Source organism: Cheilinus undulatus, linkage group 13, assembly GCF_018320785.1.
Source record: "Cheilinus undulatus linkage group 13, ASM1832078v1, whole genome shotgun sequence".
Taxonomy (NCBI): Eukaryota; Metazoa; Chordata; class Actinopteri; order Labriformes; family Labridae; genus Cheilinus; species Cheilinus undulatus.
The window spans coordinates 4,823,044-4,846,705 of NC_054877.1; the positions used below are offsets into that span (position 1 = coordinate 4,823,044).

Genomic DNA, 23,662 nt, shown 5'->3' on the forward strand with positions numbered 1-23,662 from the left:
CACAGGAGACAGACTCCCTCCTGTCTAAAGCCTGAAATACTATACATGTCAGACAAACAGCACCAACAGTTTTCCTGTTTACAGAGAAACTACTGTTGTAATTTTTAGCACTTTATCTTTCTGTTCACTTCTAAATCAGATTATTCTTTCACAAAGTCATGCTGTGTGACTTTGTTTTAGCAAAGCAGCATCATTTTCAGAACCCTGTTATTTTCTTAATGAGTACAAAGTTATTGTTACAGCCAAGAATTGGTAATCAATACCATTAAAAAGGTTTCGACCAAAAGAACCTTCAGTTTTTCAAAGAGCAAAGAAAATAAGTCTATTTGTACGGTTTTGCTGGCAGTTGATTTATTGGAGTACAATACAGCAAAAAGAGTCCAGGTGTTGTAGATTTATTTCCTTTTTATCTTATGAACACAAAAGAACACCTAATTACTAAGAAATCCAATCTTTTTGTTGTTGTCACGGTGCAGTCAACTCACTATCCTGATGCTGGCTAATCAGTATGATTTTATTTTCTCTGTTAGTGACCCAGCTTATACTCCAAGTTTCAGAGAAGTGGTAGCACTACGTAACTATTATGCTGTGATCACGGCACAATAACTATTTTAGAAATGCCCACACAATAACCTCATAATTGTTCTATCTTATCTTAAAATTGTAACAATTAACAGAATATGTTCAGCCTGAGCTGTACAGGCTAAGTGAACATAAATACTGCACAGATGGCACTGCATATCTACCGATGTGAACTAAAGTCACCGGTCAGGACATAAGGAAAGGCTTTCAGGGTCCATGTGGCATCAGTGACTCTCTCCTATACTCTCTGCTTGTAACAGACACTAATGTGAGCATGTGCATTTTAGTGAGATGCAAAGGGGACTTGATGAAATGTTTTTGCTGACTGGTGAATAAAACAGGAAGTGGAGGTAGAGGCTGTGACAGAGGAAGGAGCGGAGACACTCGCAGCACAACTTCAAGAGCTCAAGATCTTGTGCTTGTCTGTCAAGTTGTTGCGATTTTCTAAGCTCTTCAGAGCGCAGCTGCTGTGAAACTAGGTTTGAACAATTATGAAAGAAATACCAATCTGCTATCACTTTAAATCATATTGAAAATGCAATCTGAGTAGTAATATTTGCATTTGGCATTCTCACTTTGATAAGAAAGGTAAGATGAAAATAAGGAAAGAGGAATTTTTGAAAACTATTCTAAAAAATGTACACTTCAATGTTTGCATAATGTGTAAAGAGAAGTGGTCCTCAACTGGTGTGTCAGGAGCAGATAGTGAGTTGAAGAGCCCTTTTCAGTGGGTTGGGGTTTAATGCAAGGAAATAATAATTGCACAAAAAGTCTATGAACCCTCTGAGCCCTACAAGCTATTTTTATCCATTTTGTCTCAACTGGACTTATTGTTTTAAAAAGCTTGTAAACCATCAACCCTGTTGTGCAAAGTTAAGCTTTAAACATCCTTTTTTTTTTAAGACATCCTGAGTTTTAAGAATATGTGTGCTGTAGTAATGTCACTTTAATTTATGAAAAAAGTTATGGAACTATAAAGACAAAAGAAAAAACTAAACAGAAATTGAAACAGAGATTTTCATGTGTGACAGAGTAAACAGACTTTTTTTTTTTTTTGCAAAAAATTGTTCTCCCATCTCTTGGGGACAAAGAGTGAAAAAATAATCATTCTGTGAGTAAAAAAAATCCAAAATATTCACACATTTACAACAAAGGGCTGACTCTCTTTCTCTCTATTATGAGCAACTCATGCCGTTTCCTCCAGGATCTAAATGTTAAGACATACGCAGTTTGGGAAAACAAGACACAATGATGGAACGGCCTGCGATTGGATGTCACAGCCTGGCTAATGGTTGCTGGCACAACCTTGCTAATGCTAAGCAAGCAGCATAAACGATCAAAGATGGATTAGAACATGGATAAAAAGACTTTCAATATCGGAGTAAATGGTGTGGATTTGATCTTTAAAGACCCAGGACAGTAAGCTAAGTTCCAGGCTTTGCTAGAAAAGCTTCTGAAAGAGGTATGAAGGCATGGATAGCATCATTACAATGGCACAAAGGCAGGTTGCAAGAGGAGAAAAAAACAATTATGTGGCTACAATTTATGGATCAGAAGTATTTCAACTTTTAATAACTTGTATCTCTTCTTGTCATTTACAAAAAAAAAGAGGGTTTAACTCTTCTAAAACAGTGGTTCTCAACTGGTTGGTCACAGGACCCACTATCAACTCTTGAAGGAGAATTGCAACCCAAATTTGGGGGAATTTTTTTGGTCAATCAGATGTATTTAATAAAAAATGGTAGAGCTTGGGCCTAAGACAGTACAAACAATGAAATAAGACAAAATGTGCATGTTTCATAGAGCCTCATTGACAATATCGCACAATTTTTTTTCCCAAGCACACATCCGCGACCCACTTTTGGGTCCCATCCCACCAGTTGAGAAACACTGTTCTAAAACATGCTTTACTGACCCATCTGTTTTTTTCATGTTTTGTATTGTCTGAAGTCCAAATTTGACTAGTTTTTAAATCTTATCCATTGAAAAACATCAGAAAAGTGAGTTGTGACTCCTAATGAAGGAATTGATGTTGAGGCTTGAGGCACAACCAGTTGAGAAGCACTGGTGTACAACAAAACATCTCTGCTGCAAAAAGAAGTATTACACTGGTGTTTTGAGATTAATTTTGGTTAAAGAAATATTGCACTTTCAGGGATTTGAAAATCGCACTCGGACATACTGCAATTTAATCTAAATGTCCATAAACTGCCAATTAAGGCCGATCAATTAACAAAATCCGTCTTACTTCATTGCCACCTGTTATATACTTCCCTCCCCATCTCTACCTTTTGTATAAACAAAAAAGATATTTGGTTGAAAGAGAGCTCATCAACCAAAAAAATCAACCAATCAACTGAAGGGTGTCATCCCTGGCACACACTGTGCTGTAAAGGAAGATAAGGTGCACTCCATTTGTCATATATGACAAAACCTTTGGATAAAATGAGTGAAACAGCAGAGTTATTGTTTGATCTTGATTATCTTGTTTTTATGTTTGTGGGAAGATAAAATAGTAACTGAAATTGAAGCTTGAATAATAGCCAAGCACTCCTGTTTGCCTCTATTCAGCTACAGATGTAAGAGACCTTGAACAAGAGAAGTCAAAGGCAGAAAGCAAACTTTGATGTTTATCGGAAAATATCGTGTTTCATACTTGATTTTACCAATTTCAACTGTCCCTTATGGTTGTCCCTGGTCGTTTCTGCTTAAAACTTAAAATCAAGCACGCCTTAAATAACTCTCTCAGTTTAACACTCTGAAGTATGGTGACTTTGTGAAAAAGGAGCGTTTGTTTAAGATCTGACAGAGCAAAAATCCCAAGTTCAGTATCAGAAAACACATTAGAGCAGGAAAAACAAAAGGGATCAGTGTGTCCCTCGCTACAGCACACAGGCCCTCGCCACACAGAGGAGCGAGAAAAGAGCCAATCGTGTCCGTGTCTCCAGTCCCATCGGCCTGCAGCACTGCAGCCAAAGCAACGCGGCCACACCAGAGGCTTGCCTTAATTCACCATCCATCACTTTCAGATGGAGGGCTTCATTACAGAGCACTACAGTACAGGCTGCAATGGTCTGGAGGAAAAAAAAAAATGGTTAGACCGCCTTCTCAATCACTGCAATTCTGCACTGTGCAGCAGTTTGTAGCACTTGGTCTAAACTATAACCTTTACAACATTTTCTAAGGTTATTTAAGTCTGAAGCAGGTTTCTACAGTTAACATGATGTCACAATTAGTCTCTTTCATAAACAGATCGCTGCGTTTAAAAGGCTCCTTGCTCTTAATTCTGTAGCAGCAGCTCTATATTTAGCTGCTAATACTCAAACAAATTGTGACTCTCACAACAGCTATCAGAGAGCAGTTGTCAATTTCTTCAGAGGCTGCTGCTCTGCTGCTCTGGAACGAACCTCTTCAAATGTAAATTGAAAAAGAAATTCATTCATTACCCGACGTCAGAGCAAGCTTGCACAAAGTTATTATGAATGCAGAAGACGCAACCAGTCTATGATTTCTGCCCAAAACTTCCCCAAATGAGGCTAAACTCACACATTTGCAAACAAATATGATTGTTTTAAAGCCAAATTACAGATGTTTCTGCAATTTCTTTGAGGGGATACAAGGCACATTTAGAAGAGCTGAAACTATGATGAGGAGCCTGAGGGAAATAAAAAAACATGTACTTTAATACATGAGCTCATTTCAGTGACTTTTCTCATTTTGGCAACTTAAAAGGTACCTGGAGGCGCTGATTACATAATGACTGGAGTATCTAAGTTTTATTTTACAAGTTTATTTGCACACTGCTGTCAAATTTGTATTAAAAATACCAAATTCTATCTGGTAGACTGCATACAAAAGGAATTTAAATATGCAGTATGTAAATTCTGCAAGCAGAGGGCTTTCAATCAAAACAGCAGCAAAAGCATATTGTTGCCACTCTTGACAGTATTCATCAGCAGTAATTTATATAAAGACACTCAAGTAACACCATACCCCTTTTGAAATGTTTCATTTGATATCTGTAGCTGTATTCATAGCAGGTGAGCTGCATGTGTTGAATTTTATTGTTGAGCGAATCACAGCCATCATCTTAGAGTGCAGGATAAAATCGGTAGCAAGAAGCTGCAAAAAACATGTTGAAATACTGGCGTGTAAAGCTTAAATTTTTAACATTAGACATCTTGGAAAGGAAGTTTTTGTGGATGTCTCTTGTGTGTGCAAAAATGGTCCGCAAATCTACTTAGGTGGCTTTAAATATTCATGACTGGCTTGCCAAACATTTTCAATATGTGGAGAATTTTAAAGGTACCAGCTATCAATCTGGCACGTTAGCTTTTTGATTGAACATAGTCCTGATTTAATAATAAGGAGTAAGCAGCAGACGTCTGAGGAGCTGAGCGGCATGTCTCATTTCTCCTCGAACTGAATGTCAATGTCAAGAGTGGGGTTTGACTGCTACGCGGGTAACTTGGGTGATAGAACATGCAGCCAGCGTTTGAGAATAATCGTGGTCCGCCTGGAGAAAATGGCGCAAAACACGAATCGGATACAGCAACAGAGTGGCAGCTTCCAGTAGTAGCAAGGATTTCTTATGAGAAACATATTGCTAGCCTCACAGCATAATTGTCTAAGTCGTATTTTAAAGTTTTCAGAAAAATAAGGCACAATGAATCTGTAGCATTAGGAGAGTAGAGTTCAACAGATATCACATTTGGGTCAAAAAATGACTTGGGCAATTATGCTATGAGGCTAATGATAGGTTGATATGCTGTCATGGCAGCAGCAGTAACAACACAGACCATTACAAGTTAAAAATTTAAGGGTTTAAAAGCCACTGGAAATATGAGAGGTACTGTAGGTACTCCACTTAATATATATATATATATATATATAACCTTTTTTTATTATATAGATATGTAAGAGCAAAAATTCAACCTGTAACCTGTAATGAGAGAGTGATTGGTTGATGTATGAAAAGGCCCCCTAAAATCCTTGACCAAACTGCTTCAGGTGCATTAAAACAGAAAAAATTACCGTTTAATGAAATACCTGTAGCTTCAGGATGTTTGATTTTAAAGAATGGAGGCAGCAATGTAGGAGAACAAGTGTTGAAGTGTGAATTTCACCGAGTTAGAGAGTGCAACTGTCACAACATGCCCCTTTACCTTTAAGAACTTGTAATGCTGCTCCAGATCTTCATCCTTGAAGCCTGTCCCGATCTGGAAGAGACGAAAGCAGATAAGAAACACAGGCGCACACACAGACCCTCAGATATACACGTACACTTATTCCCTGGTGGTGAGAGAGCAGACATTTGGCAGCAAGCAGCCGAACACAGAACAGCAAGTAAATCCTCCTCTATATACGACGAGCGGCTTGTCTTCGTGCTCCGCCTGAAGCGTCATGTCACCTCTCAAAAGACCTGAGCCCGCTGAGACGTGAGAATCACCTGGCGGGCTGACATGCACAAAAAAGGAAAGGGGGAAAAAAAAGACTATATCATGCAAATATAGCTTTTTCCCACTCTCAGATATATTCCAAAGGTGGATTCAGGAGGTGTCCACCAGAAGCTTTATGTCTCTAAAGCTGCCTGACACCACAAGAAGGGTTTAGAGGTGTTTCATTCAACTGTGACACCTTTATGGATTCAGTTTTATCTGTCTGGCCAGGCCAAGTCCCCTACCAAGGCACCTGTGGGCCATTTTGACACAAAGAGACCTTATATGAAACACCCATTTCACACCGTACAAAGAAACAAACACAGTAGGTGCATTTTCTGTGTGCAGTGGATTGGAAAGAATGGTTTGTTTTGTTTTATAAGACCCTTCTTGCAGCCTGATTCAATCAATACAAGTCTGTGCATGTGTTAGTTGACATTACCAAGGCGTAGGGTCAGGTAACATTACACATTTTTGTTTTTTCATTGCAAGACTGTAAAAGATTTTAAACATAAGCATAAAACGTACAGTCTATTTTAACCGTTCTCTTTGTGTCCATCTTGTGTCCTCACTTTAAGAGAGCAAATTAAAAAAATTCAATGCTGATCAGCATTTAACACCTTTATTGCAACATTAATCAGGTTTGTACTGATTTACCATTTGTACTGTAAATAAATTTGCATACAATGATATCAATGGATGATGTTTAAATGCTTGAATGTGGCAAACTGCAACATCTACCTGCTGATTTGGAGAGGAGGTTTGTTAGGCAAAGAAGTCATCTTATGGACAAACTGATTGATTTTCATGGTCAAACAGACAGAAAATGTCTGCAATGTTAGAGTCTTTCACCATCTCTGGGAAAGATCAGCAATATGCAATTTGTATGGCATGTTGCTGTGACATTTCAAGTGGAGGTACGACAGTTTAAATCCATCCAATCTCATAGCTCATTTCAAAGCAGACATGAAGAATTACCAAGAAGTGATGTTAAAAAAAACATTGATATTGGAGAGCGCAGGCTGCTAAATTGATATTGGGTCTGATTTTCACAGTCGGTGCATCTCCAATATAAATAGTCTTTCTATATTTCTCATATAAATTTGATTGGGATGTACAAGTTGCACAAATCAGCCTCAGTATGCAAAAGCAGTCTCAGCCTGGCTTTGCTGGATTCCTGTTTTGGCTATGTACCATAACATTTCTTAAGTAATTCTCACTTTAAGATTAAAAATATAAACCAAAATAAAATGTATATTTGTCATGCCAAAATGCACTTGCAAATTTGGGAGGCTAATATTTATTTCTAAGGTACAGATTTGTTAACTGATAGTACATTTGTGTCTTATACTTTAGCTAGACTTCATACAGCTTATTATCTGTCTCAGCCAAAACACTACATGTTGTGTTTTCTAGGCAGCTGTGGAGAAGCAGTAGAGTGGGTCATCTCTCCAGTGAACCTGTGATTTTGTTTAGAAAATCTCCGCATGGACGTGGATGGTCGAGTGGTTTAAGGTGCACACCATGTACGGGCGGTCTGGGTTTGAATCTGGGCTGTGGTTCTCTACCACATGTCTCTCCCCACTCTCTTCCCTGTTTCAGAGTCTATCCACTGTCCTCCTCTATCTTATAAAATAAATCTAAAAAAAAAGGAAAAAAAAAAAAAGGAAATCTCTGCATGTACACATAAATCCTCAGAGGGAGGAAAAAGTGGGGACTTGTTTGATGTCACTTTGAAAATTGATGATACAAAGCTAAGAGCAAATGTGCCCCTGCCGGTAGGCATCGGGGCTCACATTGTTGATGTCAGGTCAGGGCGTCAAAGTAACCTTGCAAAGCAGATGGATACGCCCGTTTCCGTGTTTCTCACTGGTGAATCCATCTTGCAAAGCTCCCATCTGAACCGTTTAGGCCTGGTTAGAAAGTGACAGGACCAATCAGCGACGAGGGGCACTACTTTTGGGCGCAAGTCATGTACTGACATGTCTACAGTTGCCATGATTCGCATTATGCAGCTCTAATGGAGTTTACTCCTTTGTGCTGGGGCGCAGCTCGCTGGCGGCTACGTCACGTGTTTTGTTGCTCTGATTGGTCAATAAAGATGTGGCAGACATAACGTTCATCCAATCACCCTCTGAGTTTTTTTTCAAAGGCTCTGCCCTTTCCCAAACGCTGTGTATGAGTGGTTTTCCAGATGAATGTGTGAAACAAATCCATCTGGCGTGTCAGGTTAGTGTCAAATTAGACAAGACAAATTCTGACATGCCAGTATTGTCGAATCGTGGCAGTCAATTTGACAATACACAGTTGTGTGTTGTTTTACTATGGCTATAAAAGGAATTTGTTTTTTGTTGATTAATTGTTTTTATATACCATTTTTTTAACATATTCAATTTTTTTACCTATTTATATAAATTTCCTACTTTTTCAACATTAAGAGAGTCTCTATTTTTAAGTGTGTGTGTTACACATGTTATAAAATCAGGCAGTAATTGTGTTTTCTAATTGTGATCTCAATACCAAAGAACTGTGATTATGATTGTTGCCATAATCAAGCAGCACTAGTGGTCCTTTAAGCATCTTGCTAACATGCACACTTAAACATCAGTGTCTGCTACAGACAGAGAGCAGAAGAGAGACAGAGATGTCCCATACCAAAAAGTTCATCCCTACTTCCAAACCTGTGGACTTACTTGAGTTCACTTTGGTAAACAAAACTGCATGCTGTATTGTCTGCTACACTTCAGGGCAGTATTCATGACCAAAAAGCAAATGCAGGTATTTTTGTGAAGTGTCAGGTGAATTTGCTGAACTTATCAGCCATTAGGGGAGGCAAACAGAGTGATTTTGTGCCAGTAAACAGCACACAAAATCCAGTCATTCTACTTATTAACACTGATTTTATAAACAGAGCTAAGCAGACCTACGTGCTCACTGAGCATAGAGCCCTACCTATAGATAACATCACTGCCAGAAACATATAGTTTGTAAGCCCTGTAAAGAAAATGCTACATGTATTTTCTTGCTGATCTTGTCCTGTAAATGCCAGATTGTTTCTTAAAAACATCCTGCTGTCTTAAAACATGGGGCATGTGGAAACAGCAGTTACATATGCAGCAACAAAACAACACTCACACTTCCCGGCATAACCTTTATGCCTGTGATAACTTGCCTAATAATAATTTTATTTGTACAGCACTTGTAAAACAAGGGATTACAAAGTGCTCTGACATGTGCAGAAGAACAAAATATGAGCTCATAACAATAAATTGGTTATTTTGCTTCTCAGCTGAGGTTTAGTTGCAGTTAAATCTGCATTTTAGTACCTGACTGCAATGGAAAATCTAACAGCCTAAAAATAATAATAAAAATAAACATTTCTGTTTACAAACAAGCCAGAGAACATGCCAATATAGTAAAAAACATTTCCATCTATTAAAAAGCCTTGAACTTATATAACTTGTTACCTTATGTCAAAATAAAGTGGCTGGTAGGTTTTTGAATCCATCGACTGCTGTGGCAGGTAGGCATAAAAGTCAATTTTCAACCTTGATTTCCAGTGTTACAAAATAAGACAAAAACAAACTTCTTAAGTTATTTCTTCTATTATTCTAAATATTTATTGTACTGTGATGACAGAAATCGCACGAATGAAGGCAGGTAAGGCAGGTTAAAAGTAAGTTATTATGCTGCAAGTAGTTCATCGTATTTATTCAGAAATCATTTAGAGCCAGGCTGACTAACCTCTCACTGATCAGGTTGATTTACAGAGAATATTATTTGTTTGTTTTTTTCAATGACTTATCGATTGGTTGGTGCTTGGGTATCATTTCAGTCGACCAAGTTTCTCTTTGGTTGACCACAGGCCTAGCTTTGAGAAGTCAGAAGACTAGAAAAGTCTTAAACAAGCTGTAGTCTATTAACCTTTACCATTTACCTTTAAGTGTGTTTCATCGATTTTAAATGTGCCACCACATTTTGATAGATTACCATATTTTACAAGGCAGACACATGATAAAATTCAGCCTTGGGTTGCAAAAGTAGAAAACTGGGCCTTTACAGAGACTTTCAAGTGTTGACACTAGTTTTCTAGAGAGAAAAGGCAGAGACGAGAAAACTCCAGCCTGAAAAAGCCTGTAGTTCTTTAAGGACACCAACTGTGTGAAATTACAGCGATGGTGCCAAAAGAACAGATTTTGCAGCATCTGCACCTCATTCTGCTCAGTCCAAGAGACAGAGCAGGTTCAAGTGATTTTAACTACTATACTTAGCTCAAAGGAGCCAAGACAAGGTCAATATTATGCACCATTTTTCATTATGAAGTTGTAGATTTGCATTAATGGGATGGATGCTATGTTTGGTCCTCTGACTTTTTCATGACTATGCTTGATTTTTCTTTGTTTAACAAGGTCTTACACAGACATTTTAAGTAATTCATGCCCCACAAGCTGCAGACATAAATAATGGCCGGTACTTGTGTGTGGAAAATGTAGTGTGAAACAGAAGAGCAAGGAGTAGTTGTGATAAGATTTTAAAGCTTGGCAAAGAGCAAAAATAAAGTCTTCATCTTTGGAGGGAGTGAATGGGATCCATTCGGATGTTTTATCCTCTTTCTTTGCTCTAAGTGTTTTATATAACGCTGTGCCAGCTCCTATAATGACAAAATAACCACTCAATGAGCTTTTTGAGCCCATGAAATATTTACGACTCAAAGTTTCTCACTGAGACCCAAACAAACCAGACACAATAGGTAACAATTAAAGTAATGTTAGGAGTCAAAAGAACAAGCTGCTGCTGAGACTCTAACCTAATTGTCCTTCTGGTTTCATTTAGTGTTCCTCTTATTCTCTGAGGGGAGTTGATGTGAGCCGTGTCCGAGTGGACTTCACAGCAGCAGCAGCGCTGCTCCTGGATCTGCCAGCGGCTCGTGTCTGGCTCAAGGACATTTCAGCCGAATGTATAGTTGAGATTACATATGGGAAATGGAAATGTGGGTTAAAGTCTGCTTTCAGCTACAGTGGAGCCTCTCAAACCGAGTCTGTCTGAAGTTTAACATGTCAAGGACAACAAGATTATTTTTTTATGGATTTTTGCCTTTGTTTTCAGACTGACATTGAGGAGAAAAAAGAGAGAAAGGATGAAATACAGCTCACGAACTACAGCTGCTGAAGTCACGATACACACCACGAACATGATGTGAAGAATAAAGAAATGGAACTACTGAAGTAAAATATCAGAACCTTAAAAGTTCTGGAAACTTGGCTGGATGTGTAGAGGTCATTCAGATGTATTAGATGTACGAGTTGAACTTTAATATCACCCACTGGCAAATAATGTCAGCAGCTGTTGTGTATTTGTTGTGTCAAATCAGTTTAAACAAGGACAGTCAGTAAACTGTACCTAAGTGCTGATTCAGAGGAGTTTCTTAATGGGCAGAAGATGCTACATGTTGGAAAATCTGTAGTTTCCATTATTGAAAATTGAACAAAATGTTGGTCGTACATGAGGCATTTACTCCTTTTCTGAGCAAGATCAGTACTATGAAGTCAATAAGACCTGTCCCAGCAGCATTTCTAGAGGAAAAACTATAATAACTAGCAGTTATGTTAGCTGTAAGGTGGGTTAAGTTGCTGGTCCCTTGTTTTAGTCCTTGGCCTGGCTCTGGTGATTATCATCTCTGGTTGATGCCGCCTTGTTTTAATTAGCATCTCCAAGTGTTCCCAAAGCAGGGGGGGGGGGGGGGGGGGGTTTGTGGCTCCGCCATGTAATCTTTTTATGCTACTCCTCTTCCTTGTGTGCTTCATCGTCTCCTTGCTTTTCTTCTAATTGCGGCACAAGTGTCAGCCTGATTTAACAATCAGTGTCTCTCCAGTAAATTCTTCCACTGGTGGAAATACATTTCCAAGCATCCGTGTTATGTACTTGTAAAACCAAGTTAAAGTAAATATTCATTCTTGTTAAATCCACATTGTGGCAGCCTAACGTAGGGGTTCTCAAACTTTTCGGGGCTAAAGACCCCTTACAGGGCAGAACATTTTTCAAGGACCCCCACATAGCCATAACACTGATTAAACATATGTTAACTGCAATTTGTACTCCTAGATGCTGTATTTTAAACTCTTCAACCTAAATACGAGCTCCTGTCCAATAGAGTGTGGCTTCTTACTTACTGTGATCCATTGAGCAGCCAAATAAGAAGCTCTCTGTGCTTTTTCTGAGGTTGTGGTCAGGTTCACCATTCATGTTTTCTGGCGGATGTATTCCTCACCCTTTTGTTGGAAAAATTCTTTGGTTTTGTCCTTAAACTCTGCATGCTTTGTTATCAGATGATGCTTTAACTTGACAGGCTTCATGGCTTCACATGAAGACACAGAACACATTTTGGTCTTCCGTCACTGTTTTCAATAAAGCCAAACTCTTTTTTAGCCGATTCAGGATATCCTTACATCCCTAATTACTGAAAGTACATGATATTTATACAGCATTTAAATACCAAATATTTCAACAATAATATAAACAAAAAATCTTTCATAGTGCATGTTTGATATTTTTCTTCATGGTAATAATAACAATAATAGATTTTTATTTATAAAGCGCTTTTCCGGTACTAAAAGAAACTGTAAAATAATTAAATGTTCATATTTAAAATGTATGCAAACTGTCAGAATCTCTAAGTACCCAAAACTTTGTTTTTGTTGGTTTTAGTTACAAATAAAAGCAAGCAAATGCCTTCACACTGTCTGAACTGCAAACACAAGTGGGCGCTGATTTGTTCCCCAAATGATGTCCATGTATTTTTGTAAACTCTAGCTCTGTTTTTCCCCTTTGGAACCTCAATCATTAAAATAGAAACTGTATCATGTTAAAAAGTGCTGCATTGAAAATTATCAAATTTTGACAACCTATCCTCTACCACTATCATTAAAAAATCTGATTCTCTCTCTTATTTTTCTAAGACTGCAGGCCTTCGAAGATACTTTAAGTCCTTTTTGCATGAACGATGTGCTACCCAACACGACTTCAAGAAAGCACAAGGTGCTACTGCCAAGTTATCCACTCATCGCTGAAATCAGAAATAAAACCAGCCAGGCCACTTAAAAATTTAAATACTGAGTCTCTGCCTACATGATGCCAAGATCTGAGCTGAAAACATGGAGATCAGACTTGGCAAGAATTTGTTGAGTTACAACAGGTCACAGTGGCCTTGTAGAATAACCACTTTAAATAATGCTGCATATTGAAGGACCCTTGAGCAGTAGATCTAGCAGTTCTCTGAGCAAAAGAAGATTATTGAGAAACTCAAAGCTCTACACAACATTTTTTACTTTTTCACAAAGCAGGTGGTCCTTCCTGTCATTTTGAGTGCCTCACTCATCCCAAATAGTCCTCTCAAGTGTGGAAACCTCCTCCAGTGACACTTTTTTTTTTTAATAAAATACAGAAGAAATTCAGAAACACTGCTGAAAAGTCAAAAGGGTGATCTAACAGGTGCTTTCACCTCCATGGACTCCAGTGGAGCCGACAGCAGAGTGCTGCGGCTGTACCAGAGAGCTCCCAGGTGTGAATTTGTGTAAGTACATGAAAGTGTAGCGGGTGGAGGAGTAAAAAATGTGTGAGCTAGATGCTCACTAAATCCCTTTTCCATGGATAAAGACATAAAAGTTACTGACAGAAAAAAAAGGAGATGGAAGGTTTCTGCTAGACAGAATTTATGCTCCACTGTGAAGACTTACTCATCTCAAACAGACATACACATGAATACACAGTGGTCACGCATTCTCCTGTACATGCTTACTGCTTATCCTAAGATGTACCCAGCCACGCTTCCACACACATTTGTCAACACAAAGATTCTCCTCCAGCTCTTATTTAGTGTGTGTTTGGCTGCTCTACATTTGTGTGTATGCTTTTTTGATTGTCAGTCTCCTCAAACCCATCCAAAACACACTCACACAAACATAAAAACAACCTGCAGCAAACACTTTAAAAAGACGTGAACAGAAAACACTACAAGCTCCTTAATATAAATACATGACATGCATTTTAAGTAAAGGGAAACAAACAGGCAGCCAAACAAAATGCTGTAATACTACATGACATCTTGGTTCATAAAACTGCTCTCCCCTGTTGACACATTTTGCCTCCTGTATGTTATGCTTTGACATGCATGGGCCGCCACAGGGCAAGGGAAATTATATAGATTAACATTTTGAACTCTGAATTCAGCTGCTGCCTGAAAATATCGATACGCATGTCCAGCATGTGAAATATTAAGCTGGCATCTCAGGAGATGTTTATTTTTAGGTCTTTCAACCTGGCCAGAAATGCTCTAAAGATGGCTGAAAATGCTCACGTTTGCTGTGCTGTTATTAAAAAGACCACATTATGCAAATACTAGAATTAAAATAAGCTCAGCTACTCTACAAACTCAGACGTTATTAAACTTGAAAACCTTGTTTGAGCCTTTATCGCTTCAGGATGAATGAGTAAGTACTTGTTGTTTCACCAGTCGGTTTTCATTAAAACTTAATTCAAAAACATTCAGTCACACGTACCTTGCAGACAGACTGAAACTCCTCATTCTCCTCATCATAGCAGGCCAGCAGGAAGCCTCCGTAGGTACCCGTCCTCTTGCCTTTTCCCAGGTAGGCGCCAATCACACACAGGTCCACGGTGTCGCCAACGCCTTCCAGGTAGTCCTTCTTCAGCTGAGAGGAGGATAACAGTGTAAAAGAGGTTTTACATTGGACTGTACGTTCAACTAACTTTAACTTTATTACAGCAGAATGTAATGCATCCTATTGCTAACCCTTCCTACAGAACCTCATTTTTCGAGGAAAATCCTAATAATGGTGCAACCAAAACAGAACGTTTATGGACCCTTGCAACTTCAAGCAAAACCTTGACCATTGAGGTTTCTCCTCCAATTATCTAAAAAGCTATAGGTCTATTTGATACTCAGTTACACTTGCTCAACATGGAAGAAATAACTTTTTTCCTACTAGGGCTGTCAAGATTAATGGAGTTAATCATGCTCAATTAAGACTCACAATTAGTGCTCTGACTTAATTTTTTAATCGCAATTAATTGCATGCTTTATTGTCTCTTTCAGTACAATTTGGTTAAGCCACATTATAGGAATAAGTACAAAACAAAAAACTTAGCTTAATAGACAACTCAAAAGTCATATACACCTCATGTTATCATACATTTACCTTTAAACTATTCCTTTATGTCCTGTACAATCCATATCAAGTTTCTTTTTTGGTGTTTAAATTCAAGTCCTAATCTCTTGATTGACTTATAAAACAGGTCTTTATTTAAACAGGAAGTCAATTACCTTAAGTTTAACAGTATAGAAAAATCCCAAATATGACAAAAACAGTTTACAGTGGAAATTTAAAATGATGAAAAAAGTTTGTGATCAACCACGATTAACTACAGAAATTCTGAGATTAATCACAATTAAAATTTTTAATCTTTTGGCAGCCCTAGTTCTTACCCAAGAAAGAAAGAATTGAATTTTTGGGGGTCTTAGTACCACATTACAGTGGTGGCTCTCTACCCTAAAATCTCAATAGAGCTACTGCTAAATCCCTGATCAAATTCAAGTAAATTTGAAGTAAAAACCAACAAAAGATGACTGATGTTATATAAAGAGAAATGTTCAGGCAGATTTCTAAATGACCATGGGAAGACTCCAACTTGTCACTTGGTAACCAAAAGGTCTAGAGGCTATATAACTCAATTTTTGTAAGTATTTTTTATAAGATGCGAGAAATTAAATACTTATAGAACTCCTTATTTGGTCATGTGTTTCCTAGTCAGAAACTGTCAAAGTTGGCCAGGTTTTTATATTTTGAAATACATTTGTTATGTATTAAAAAGAAACCTTAAGCAGAGCATAACATATGTCTGCTTAATGCTGAATGAGTTTTAGTGATTGTTTCTTTAGTTTAAAGGATATAGGAAATGAATTTGGTCTGAATAGTAGAGGTGCCAGAATAAAAAACAGCTGTCAGTGCCAGTGATAACCAAGTTATCTATTTGTTTTGAAAGAGGAATTAAAATTGAGAGGCCGTTTTACACCACAGACAAGTTCTTGGCCATGATTGCCACCTTAGTATTTTAACCTTTTATTTGTTTTTTCAAATTTAAGAAAGTTGAGGGTTAACTCAATGCACTAACGATTACAAAAAAAAAAGCCCATGTTATACTTCTTCCTAAAGAACCCCACCAGAGAAAGAAAAACCCAGAGAGGAGAAAGAACAGATTAATACTAACAGACCACAAGAGTCAAACTGGAGCCATAAACTGGCCATATTGTCTTTTTGTAGCCCAAAATGCATTGTGACTGGGCTGCGACAACCAATGGCAGGCTGGCCTGTTGACACATCATGCTTTGTCGAACAGCGCAGGTGCAAGACTTAGAAACTGGAGAAGAGAGCCTGAATGATTCATTATAGAGAGAAAGAGACACAGAGAGGCCGTGATGTGGCCCTCAGAGTCACTGCAGGTTAAATTTGTAATTTGTTTGTAATTTGTTAAATTTGTTTATCAAATTAGACAGCTTGAGATTTATGAGTCAGTTAATTAATTACCTATATATTTTGTTATTACCACAGGCTTGAAATCCTGGTCTAGAATGCTCTTTTAAACTGTGATAGACCTCCCACCACTAGAAGCCTCTGTAGCTTCAGATAATGCCCGCTGACTTCCTGTCTAAACTTTCCCCGGCAGTTTACCGGACATAAACAGGAGAGCTTAAAAGTCCAGGTGAGACACAATGGTTAAAAAAAATGGCTCAGAGGGTTAAACAACAAAATTATATTATAATGAATACTCAAGACTTATAAATTCATCATCAGTGGATGCTCAGTAGGAGTCAATTTTTTTTACACTATTAAGTGTTGTGTCAGAGCTATTGTATTTGTGTCTAATATGCTATATGTGTTACATGTGTCAAGTTAGAGCCATAAATGACCCACAATTTCATCAGTAGTATATGATTTAGTTATCCAATGCAAATCATAAACTATATGTTCAATGTATGTCCTTTTAGTCCAATTTATTTATTATTATTTTAGATTTATTTATTACTTCTTAATATATTGCTTTTCACTTTTTATATCCCAAGCATTGCTGTTTCCAGCCTTTAATTTCTTAATTATTCTCTTAGGTTCTTGTTTTAGCACCAAAGCCTCATATGAAATACCAAATATGTGTAAACATCCTTGACTGATTGTAATTATTCAGCTAAGCACTGTGTTATACTCCTAAATCCACCATCATCAGTCTTAAGTTTAACCTATAAAGGGCAGGTTTTTAGAGCATCCTGTCTCTGTGTACCATTAAAAATTTCTAGTCCTCCACTTTCTTAGTGAGAAGCTGATCTAACATAAGCAGCAGCTCATCAGAAATCCCCAGGAGCCCTGCTGAAGTGATTCTTAATGCGAAGCGGCTTTACTCAGTGTTTCTTACTACTTTAATCACAGGGGTCTGTTTGTTTTTGTGAGTGGGAGACCTCTTTGGATAATTCAGCTCTTGGTAGAAACAGTGTGATTGTTGAACACTAAAGGGTCATTTTGAGACTCCGTTCGTGAAATGTACACCCTGCTATGATGCTTCTGCAGAGCTGAGAGCACTGATGTTAAAAACAAACGTGCAGAGCTTGGACTGAGAAAATACATGTAGACTTTGAATAGGAACCAAATCCTCAGACCAATTTCTTTCAGAGGAAAATGTATGCATGTGGGTTATTTAGTAGTATTGCTGATTAGTTAGGGTCTAAATCTTGACATTTGGCTCTAATCCCCAAACTCCACATACTCAGCCTTTGCTGTGTCCTGCTTGCAAGCAACCTCGCTTACTGGAGGTATTTTTGAAGCGCAGCACAGCTGGAGACTTGAGATCGCAAGATCACGTGAGACCTACGAGTTCAATGTTAACTGATTATTTTTCTGGTGTTGATTTGCTGCTCATTTCGCCATGATTCCATGGTAGTCTGTTTCCACCATGGGGGAGTACATTAGGGAGTTATGGTTTGTTTGAAACTAAGAAATTATGGTTTCATGTAAAATGCTGTGCTTTTCCACCTGAAAAGTTAACTTTTTTTGGCAGTGGTGCCGTAGTAGCTCTATGACCAGATGCTTGTGCTGCAGGGTGAGACGTTATGTTGATATACGAGGTGCACTGTGATGCATTTTAAAGTTAACCGGATGCTTTGTAACAGGTGCACAAATTTGGCATCTAGCCGATCTGCATTTTATTTGACAGAACTTTGATAAAATTCATCAATTTAAAGGTGTGCTACTCCACTGCAAAGCATGTCTTCCCCTGTGGTTTTGTTGTCACTCTTTACAGTCTTACCCAATATCCTCCCACACCACAATCCGACTGGCTTGATGTCACACAACTGCCAGCCAATCAACACTGAAGCCTGGTGGAACTGACAGAATCACTTCCTGTTTCCTGCTACTACTGTGTTGCTCTCCACTGTTTCTCATGTTGACAGAACTAGGTCCTGAGTTGTTTATTTCCTTCATTTTAAACATGCAGTTTTACTTGGTCACATTAAGTACATTTTGTTTTTCATAACAAATGCCAATCAATTTCAAATATTGGTAATTGGCTGCATGCACTAATTATAATCTGTATGGATCGATCTGCTCTATGTAGATTGATGTGTTGTGCTGAAAATAGACCTAGTATTTATCCCAAGCTGAGCAAAGCTGCTTTTGGGGCGCCGAATACAGACATGAGCCAGACATGACCGTCCTGTTATCTATGCTGGTGCACTATGGACGAATGTTATGATGAACAAATGTTAGGCTGGACCACAGAACTACAGTTGAGGAGAAGTAGGAAATATTTCTTAGCTGCTGGGCCACTTTTTCTCTGACTGGCACGAAAACCTCTGGCAGGGAGTTTTTAGCAAAAAATGGTACCCAGGCAAATTATAGCTTGCCTCGAGTGTCTGAGATTTTTAAATCCTGGCTTTTTAACGCCACTTACTGGGGCCATGTCTTTGGCGATGTGTTGTGTTGCTGCCGCTGTAATCACAGCACAATCCTGCAGCATATTTTACAGAGTACTGCATTTTGTCCGAAGTCTTCCTTCTGAAACCCGAACTATTGCAAGATGACAGATCCAGTGCCGTTTTTCTTTGGAACCAAATCATCCATCTCCATCTCAAACTACTTCCTCTCACTAACTTGCTTTGGCTATTTATTTACTTTTCTGCTCTTTCATGCTTTCCTCACTCAATTTCTCACACAAAAACATGTGAAAGAGAGTTTTCTGGATGGGTGAGGGTGCATGCTCTCTGCTTAGAGAGGGCCATTTAGGATATGGTGGGGGAAGCAAAACTCCAGAGAGAATTGTATGCTGAGGGCACCAGCGTAGCTCAGTGGGGAGAGGCATTTTGTTGTTTGCTGATGTCACTGCCTTTGTTGAAAGTTAACTGTCAGCTCAATGCTGTTTTTTTTTGTTCATTGTCATGTAAATTTGTCAACTCTATCAGCCGCAGTGGTCTATGGATCATTCAAAGCAGCGATACTCAACTTTATTCTACCAACAGCCACATTATCTTAAAAATACTTCTGCCAGAGCCACATTCCAAAACCGGGGATTTGATATCCATAGTTGAAATGAAACAGTGAATTGGTGGATTATTGTGTTGTTAAATGTGATGATATAAGCTACATAAAAATGTCTGTATAGTGTCAGAAGAAAGGATATTTTACCAATAATAAGCTTTTTTTTTTTTTTTTTAATGCAAGTTCTACCTGGACTAAAGTCGTTTTAAAATATCAGAATGTGCCGACTTAGAGCTATAAGAAGCTTGTCAAAGAGTTAATGACTTATGGGTGTCTCTTTGGATATTTATATTTCATATTTGGATATTTACTGTAGTTCTGTGACTCTTTGAACTTTAAGGGATGCCTTCAATTTTTTTTCCTGTCATTATTATTGCTTTTAGCTAAAGGTGGAGGGTCCCCATATTGGTCTGCTTTGGGCCTCCAAATGGCTAAAACTGACCCTGCCTCACACCTGCAGCTCCCCCTCACAAATCGTTCTGTCCTTCCAGTTTGTTGCTTTTGTTTTTCTGTTTCTGCTCTTTTACAGTATTTATTATTAGTACATTTAAGATCAAATAAAACACCCACGTTTGGACAAGTTTTATGCAATTTTACATTATTTAAAAATGTGATCTGTGTGTTGTTTGGCTTGTTGATGACGATGCGCATCGCAAAACTTATCAGCAAATACGATTATGGAAAAGCATTGACAGGAAGTGACTGAAGACATTTGTTAAAACGAGGTCATTAGAAGCTTCTATTTAATCACAAGACAGCACACCTCTATGAATGAACTTACTGAAGAGACGCGCTACCAGTGGACTTCCTCTGCGCTCTTTAACGCATGTTCCTCCATCCAGTGCGCATCTGACGGTAATAATATACAAGTTTTCATTTGAATTTGGCAGTTGAAGTCTGTCTTTTTTGTTTGAAATTAGATTTATTGATATGACTTATTGCAATGAGTCTTTACTGATAACAGTTTTCACCTTTAAATAAGATTTAGGAGGATTTTTTTTTTTTTTCTTTTACAGTAAGCCTTAAAAGAGCCCCAACTGGTCACTTAGGAGCCACATGTGGCTCAAGAGCTGCGGGTTGAGTATCACTGATTTAAAGTATCATAACAGATTAAACAGGTTTAATTTAATTTATCACACTGCTGGACTTGTAGCTTAGGTTGTAAGGACTGATGAAAGTTTGTGAACCAGATTTTCAGGTTTTAAAACTTGCTAATTAGCAAACAGTATGAGTAGTGGCATAAACATGATTGATTGGTTGACACAGCAATTAACTATTTCTGCTAATATTTCATTTTGAAAATATTTTGGTGAGATTTTTTTTAAAGAGCTGCAGCTAGTTGCAAAAAAGCCACATGCTGCTCTAGAGCCACAGGTCAAGTATCTCAGTTCTAAGGAGAGTTTGAAATACCAGGGTTCATGCGCCTCAGCTGAAATTCTGGGGTTTATTTTTCATTTGAGATACTTGAGATCACACACACCTTGAGCCAGTTATGAGAGCGTTTGGCAATTTCATAGGTGGCGTCCTTCTCCAGCGTCTTCACCATGAGGCCTTCACAGGAGTCTACATTCACAAAAAAACACATTAATAGAGCAAAACGTGATTCCAGTCGTGAAGAGAGGAAATGAGCAGTTTATCTTTTAGATACATGAGGGGTTTTTTTTTTGTTTCCTCCTGAGTCACACAGTCATGCTACACACAAAGAGGAGCAGCTGACAAGGACACAGGCATAGAAATCATATTCACAAATATCTAGACACATTTTTATGACCAGAAAAAACACAACATTTTAAATTCGATTACACATTTCACGGGTTTGCTAAGGCAATCACAGTGATACAGCTAACAAACAGGCCTGTTAAAGAAACAAATGCACAACTACTACACAAACCACTCGCACGATTTACACATGAAGGCAGCAGCAAGGCCGCAAATTAAATCAAACCAGCACGCAGCACACCCACACACAGAGAGGGTTCAAGACGCACAGGGACAGCAGGAAGGAAAATAAGTACACTGTTAGTACACGCATAAAAAGTTCAAGACTCAAAAAGAGGCAGCAGGAGGTAAACAAGAAAAGTACGTCTCCTAACGACACCCACACAGACCCACATACACACCTTTGACGGACTGCTCCAGGAACTCTGCGATGGTCTCTGTGTTGTCAGAGTCGATGAATCGGGCAAATGTAAACTCTCCCTCCACTTCTGAGAAGCTTTCTCTCAGCAGAGCTCGACGCCGACACAACGGCTGTCGCACCAAGGACTACACACACAAAAAAAGCAGGGAAACAGACATATCATCACAAACCGACAAACTGTGTGTCCTTACAACCATTTCCTCCTCATTGCTTGGAGCCTCGCAATGACAAGGATGAAATGCCATCTCAAATAGCTACCCACACTCACAAAAAACACACAAAGATACTCACAGATACAGTCACGACAGCTTTGAACACACATAGAAACACCCACACACAAAGTACAGTCTCATAACCAGCAGAAAAAAACACAATCTTAACCACACAATGAGCCAGTTTACAGCCACTTACTGCAGTTGTCAGGGAATTTTAAATACTTTATGTTGTACAGAAAACTGATGAAACAGACTCATCTTTTTTAAATAACTCAAACAAGTTTTGAGGATTTTCCAAGAGCACAATCTAGCAATGACAATATTTTCTTTCTTAGCTTATTGCTACACCGTTACAGTCAAAACTATAGGCTGTCCTATAAACACAGAACTTGTGATATTTGATGGGAAGCTGCTGAGGATCACATCCTGTGTTGTGAAAAAATCAGAAGAGTTGTCGCTAAAGCTAAAGAGATGTTTTGATTCTGATAACAGTATCAGAAATCGTCCAGTACAGCTAAAATACAGGTATTGGACCCAGCGAGTGCATATTTATGCATTGATCCAGGAGCATTTTGTTTCACTTTACATTTTTTGTTTCATTTAGCCATGCTAAGTGTTGGTGTTAAAAACCGGAAATCAGGGAGCACCGATGGTTGAGTAGTTTAAGGTGTGTGCCATGTACGTGGGAGGCCCGGAATCCGGCCTGTGGCGCTTTGCTGCATGTCTCACCCCCACTCTCATCCCTGCTTCCGAGTCTATCCACTGTCCTCCTCTATCCAATAAAGGCACAAAAAGGCACAAAAATAAATCTTAAAAAAAGAAACAAAAAAATTTTGTTAGACCACCTGTCATATTTGTCTCAAAGACCATCCACCATCATGAAGTGCTTTAATGCAGACTCTTTCATTTTCAATGAGCTCTAAACTTTTTACCATTTTGAACAAGAATGAGGGATTTCAAACTGAATTCACCCAAATTTGAGCCGGCTCACTGGGCTTCTCTGAGAAGTCAGAAATTTATCAAGCATAACATTCAACCACTAAAATTTTTCTGTTCAGGAATGCAAGTAAATAACTATCATTTGACATATTAATCAAGAAATATTTATGTGCTTTACTATTTTTTCAGTTTTTTTGTAAATCAGTTAATTTGAAAATTCATGCATAACAATAATAATCATATTTTAGCATTAAAATATTTGGGTTAAAGAGCTTCTATATATTGGTGCATTAACCATTGCAGAACATAAAAAATGATTTTGGTAATTGCCAGTGCTGTTAATTTAGGGCAGCTGTGGCATAAACCTTACTTTGGTTAGGGTGGTCTAATAAATTTGTTGAGCACTGTATCTCTGTATGTGTTTCTTAAAAATACTTCCAGACTGACAGATTATTAAAAGTTAAATAACTTTTAAACCATAAATCTTAGCCTCTTACTTCTTTTTCCCTTGAAGCGAGGCATTTGTGCCATTCTAATGATGCTATCCCTGCCTTCATAACCCTTACCGAAGCTTTTCTAGTGAGCCTGCACCTTGGGTGAGCTTTCAGGGACTCTAAAGATTAAATCCACACCAATAAATCAGATACTGGATGTCTTGTAATCCATTTTCAATCATTTATTGAAGCTAGCTTAAATGCTAACCGGCACACTTCCCTAGAATGCTCTGTGAGGGGCTGTCAACCAATGGCA

General features: G+C 38.3%; 1 protein-coding gene across 1 annotated transcript in view; it reads right to left on the bottom strand.

Moving 5' to 3' along the window:
• lig1 (ligase I, DNA, ATP-dependent) overlaps positions 1 to 23,662 on the bottom strand; it is a 126,132-nt gene that overhangs the window by 12,631 nt on the left and 89,839 nt on the right. The window contains exons 21-24 of the mRNA XM_041804099.1: positions 21,739 to 21,883; positions 21,099 to 21,181; positions 14,576 to 14,728; positions 5,748 to 5,801 (exon numbers count right to left, since the gene is read on the bottom strand). Of these exons, the coding sequence (XP_041660033.1) occupies positions 5,748 to 5,801; positions 14,576 to 14,728; positions 21,099 to 21,181; positions 21,739 to 21,883 (435 nt within the window). The remainder of the gene's footprint in view (positions 1 to 5,747; positions 5,802 to 14,575; positions 14,729 to 21,098; positions 21,182 to 21,738; positions 21,884 to 23,662) is intronic.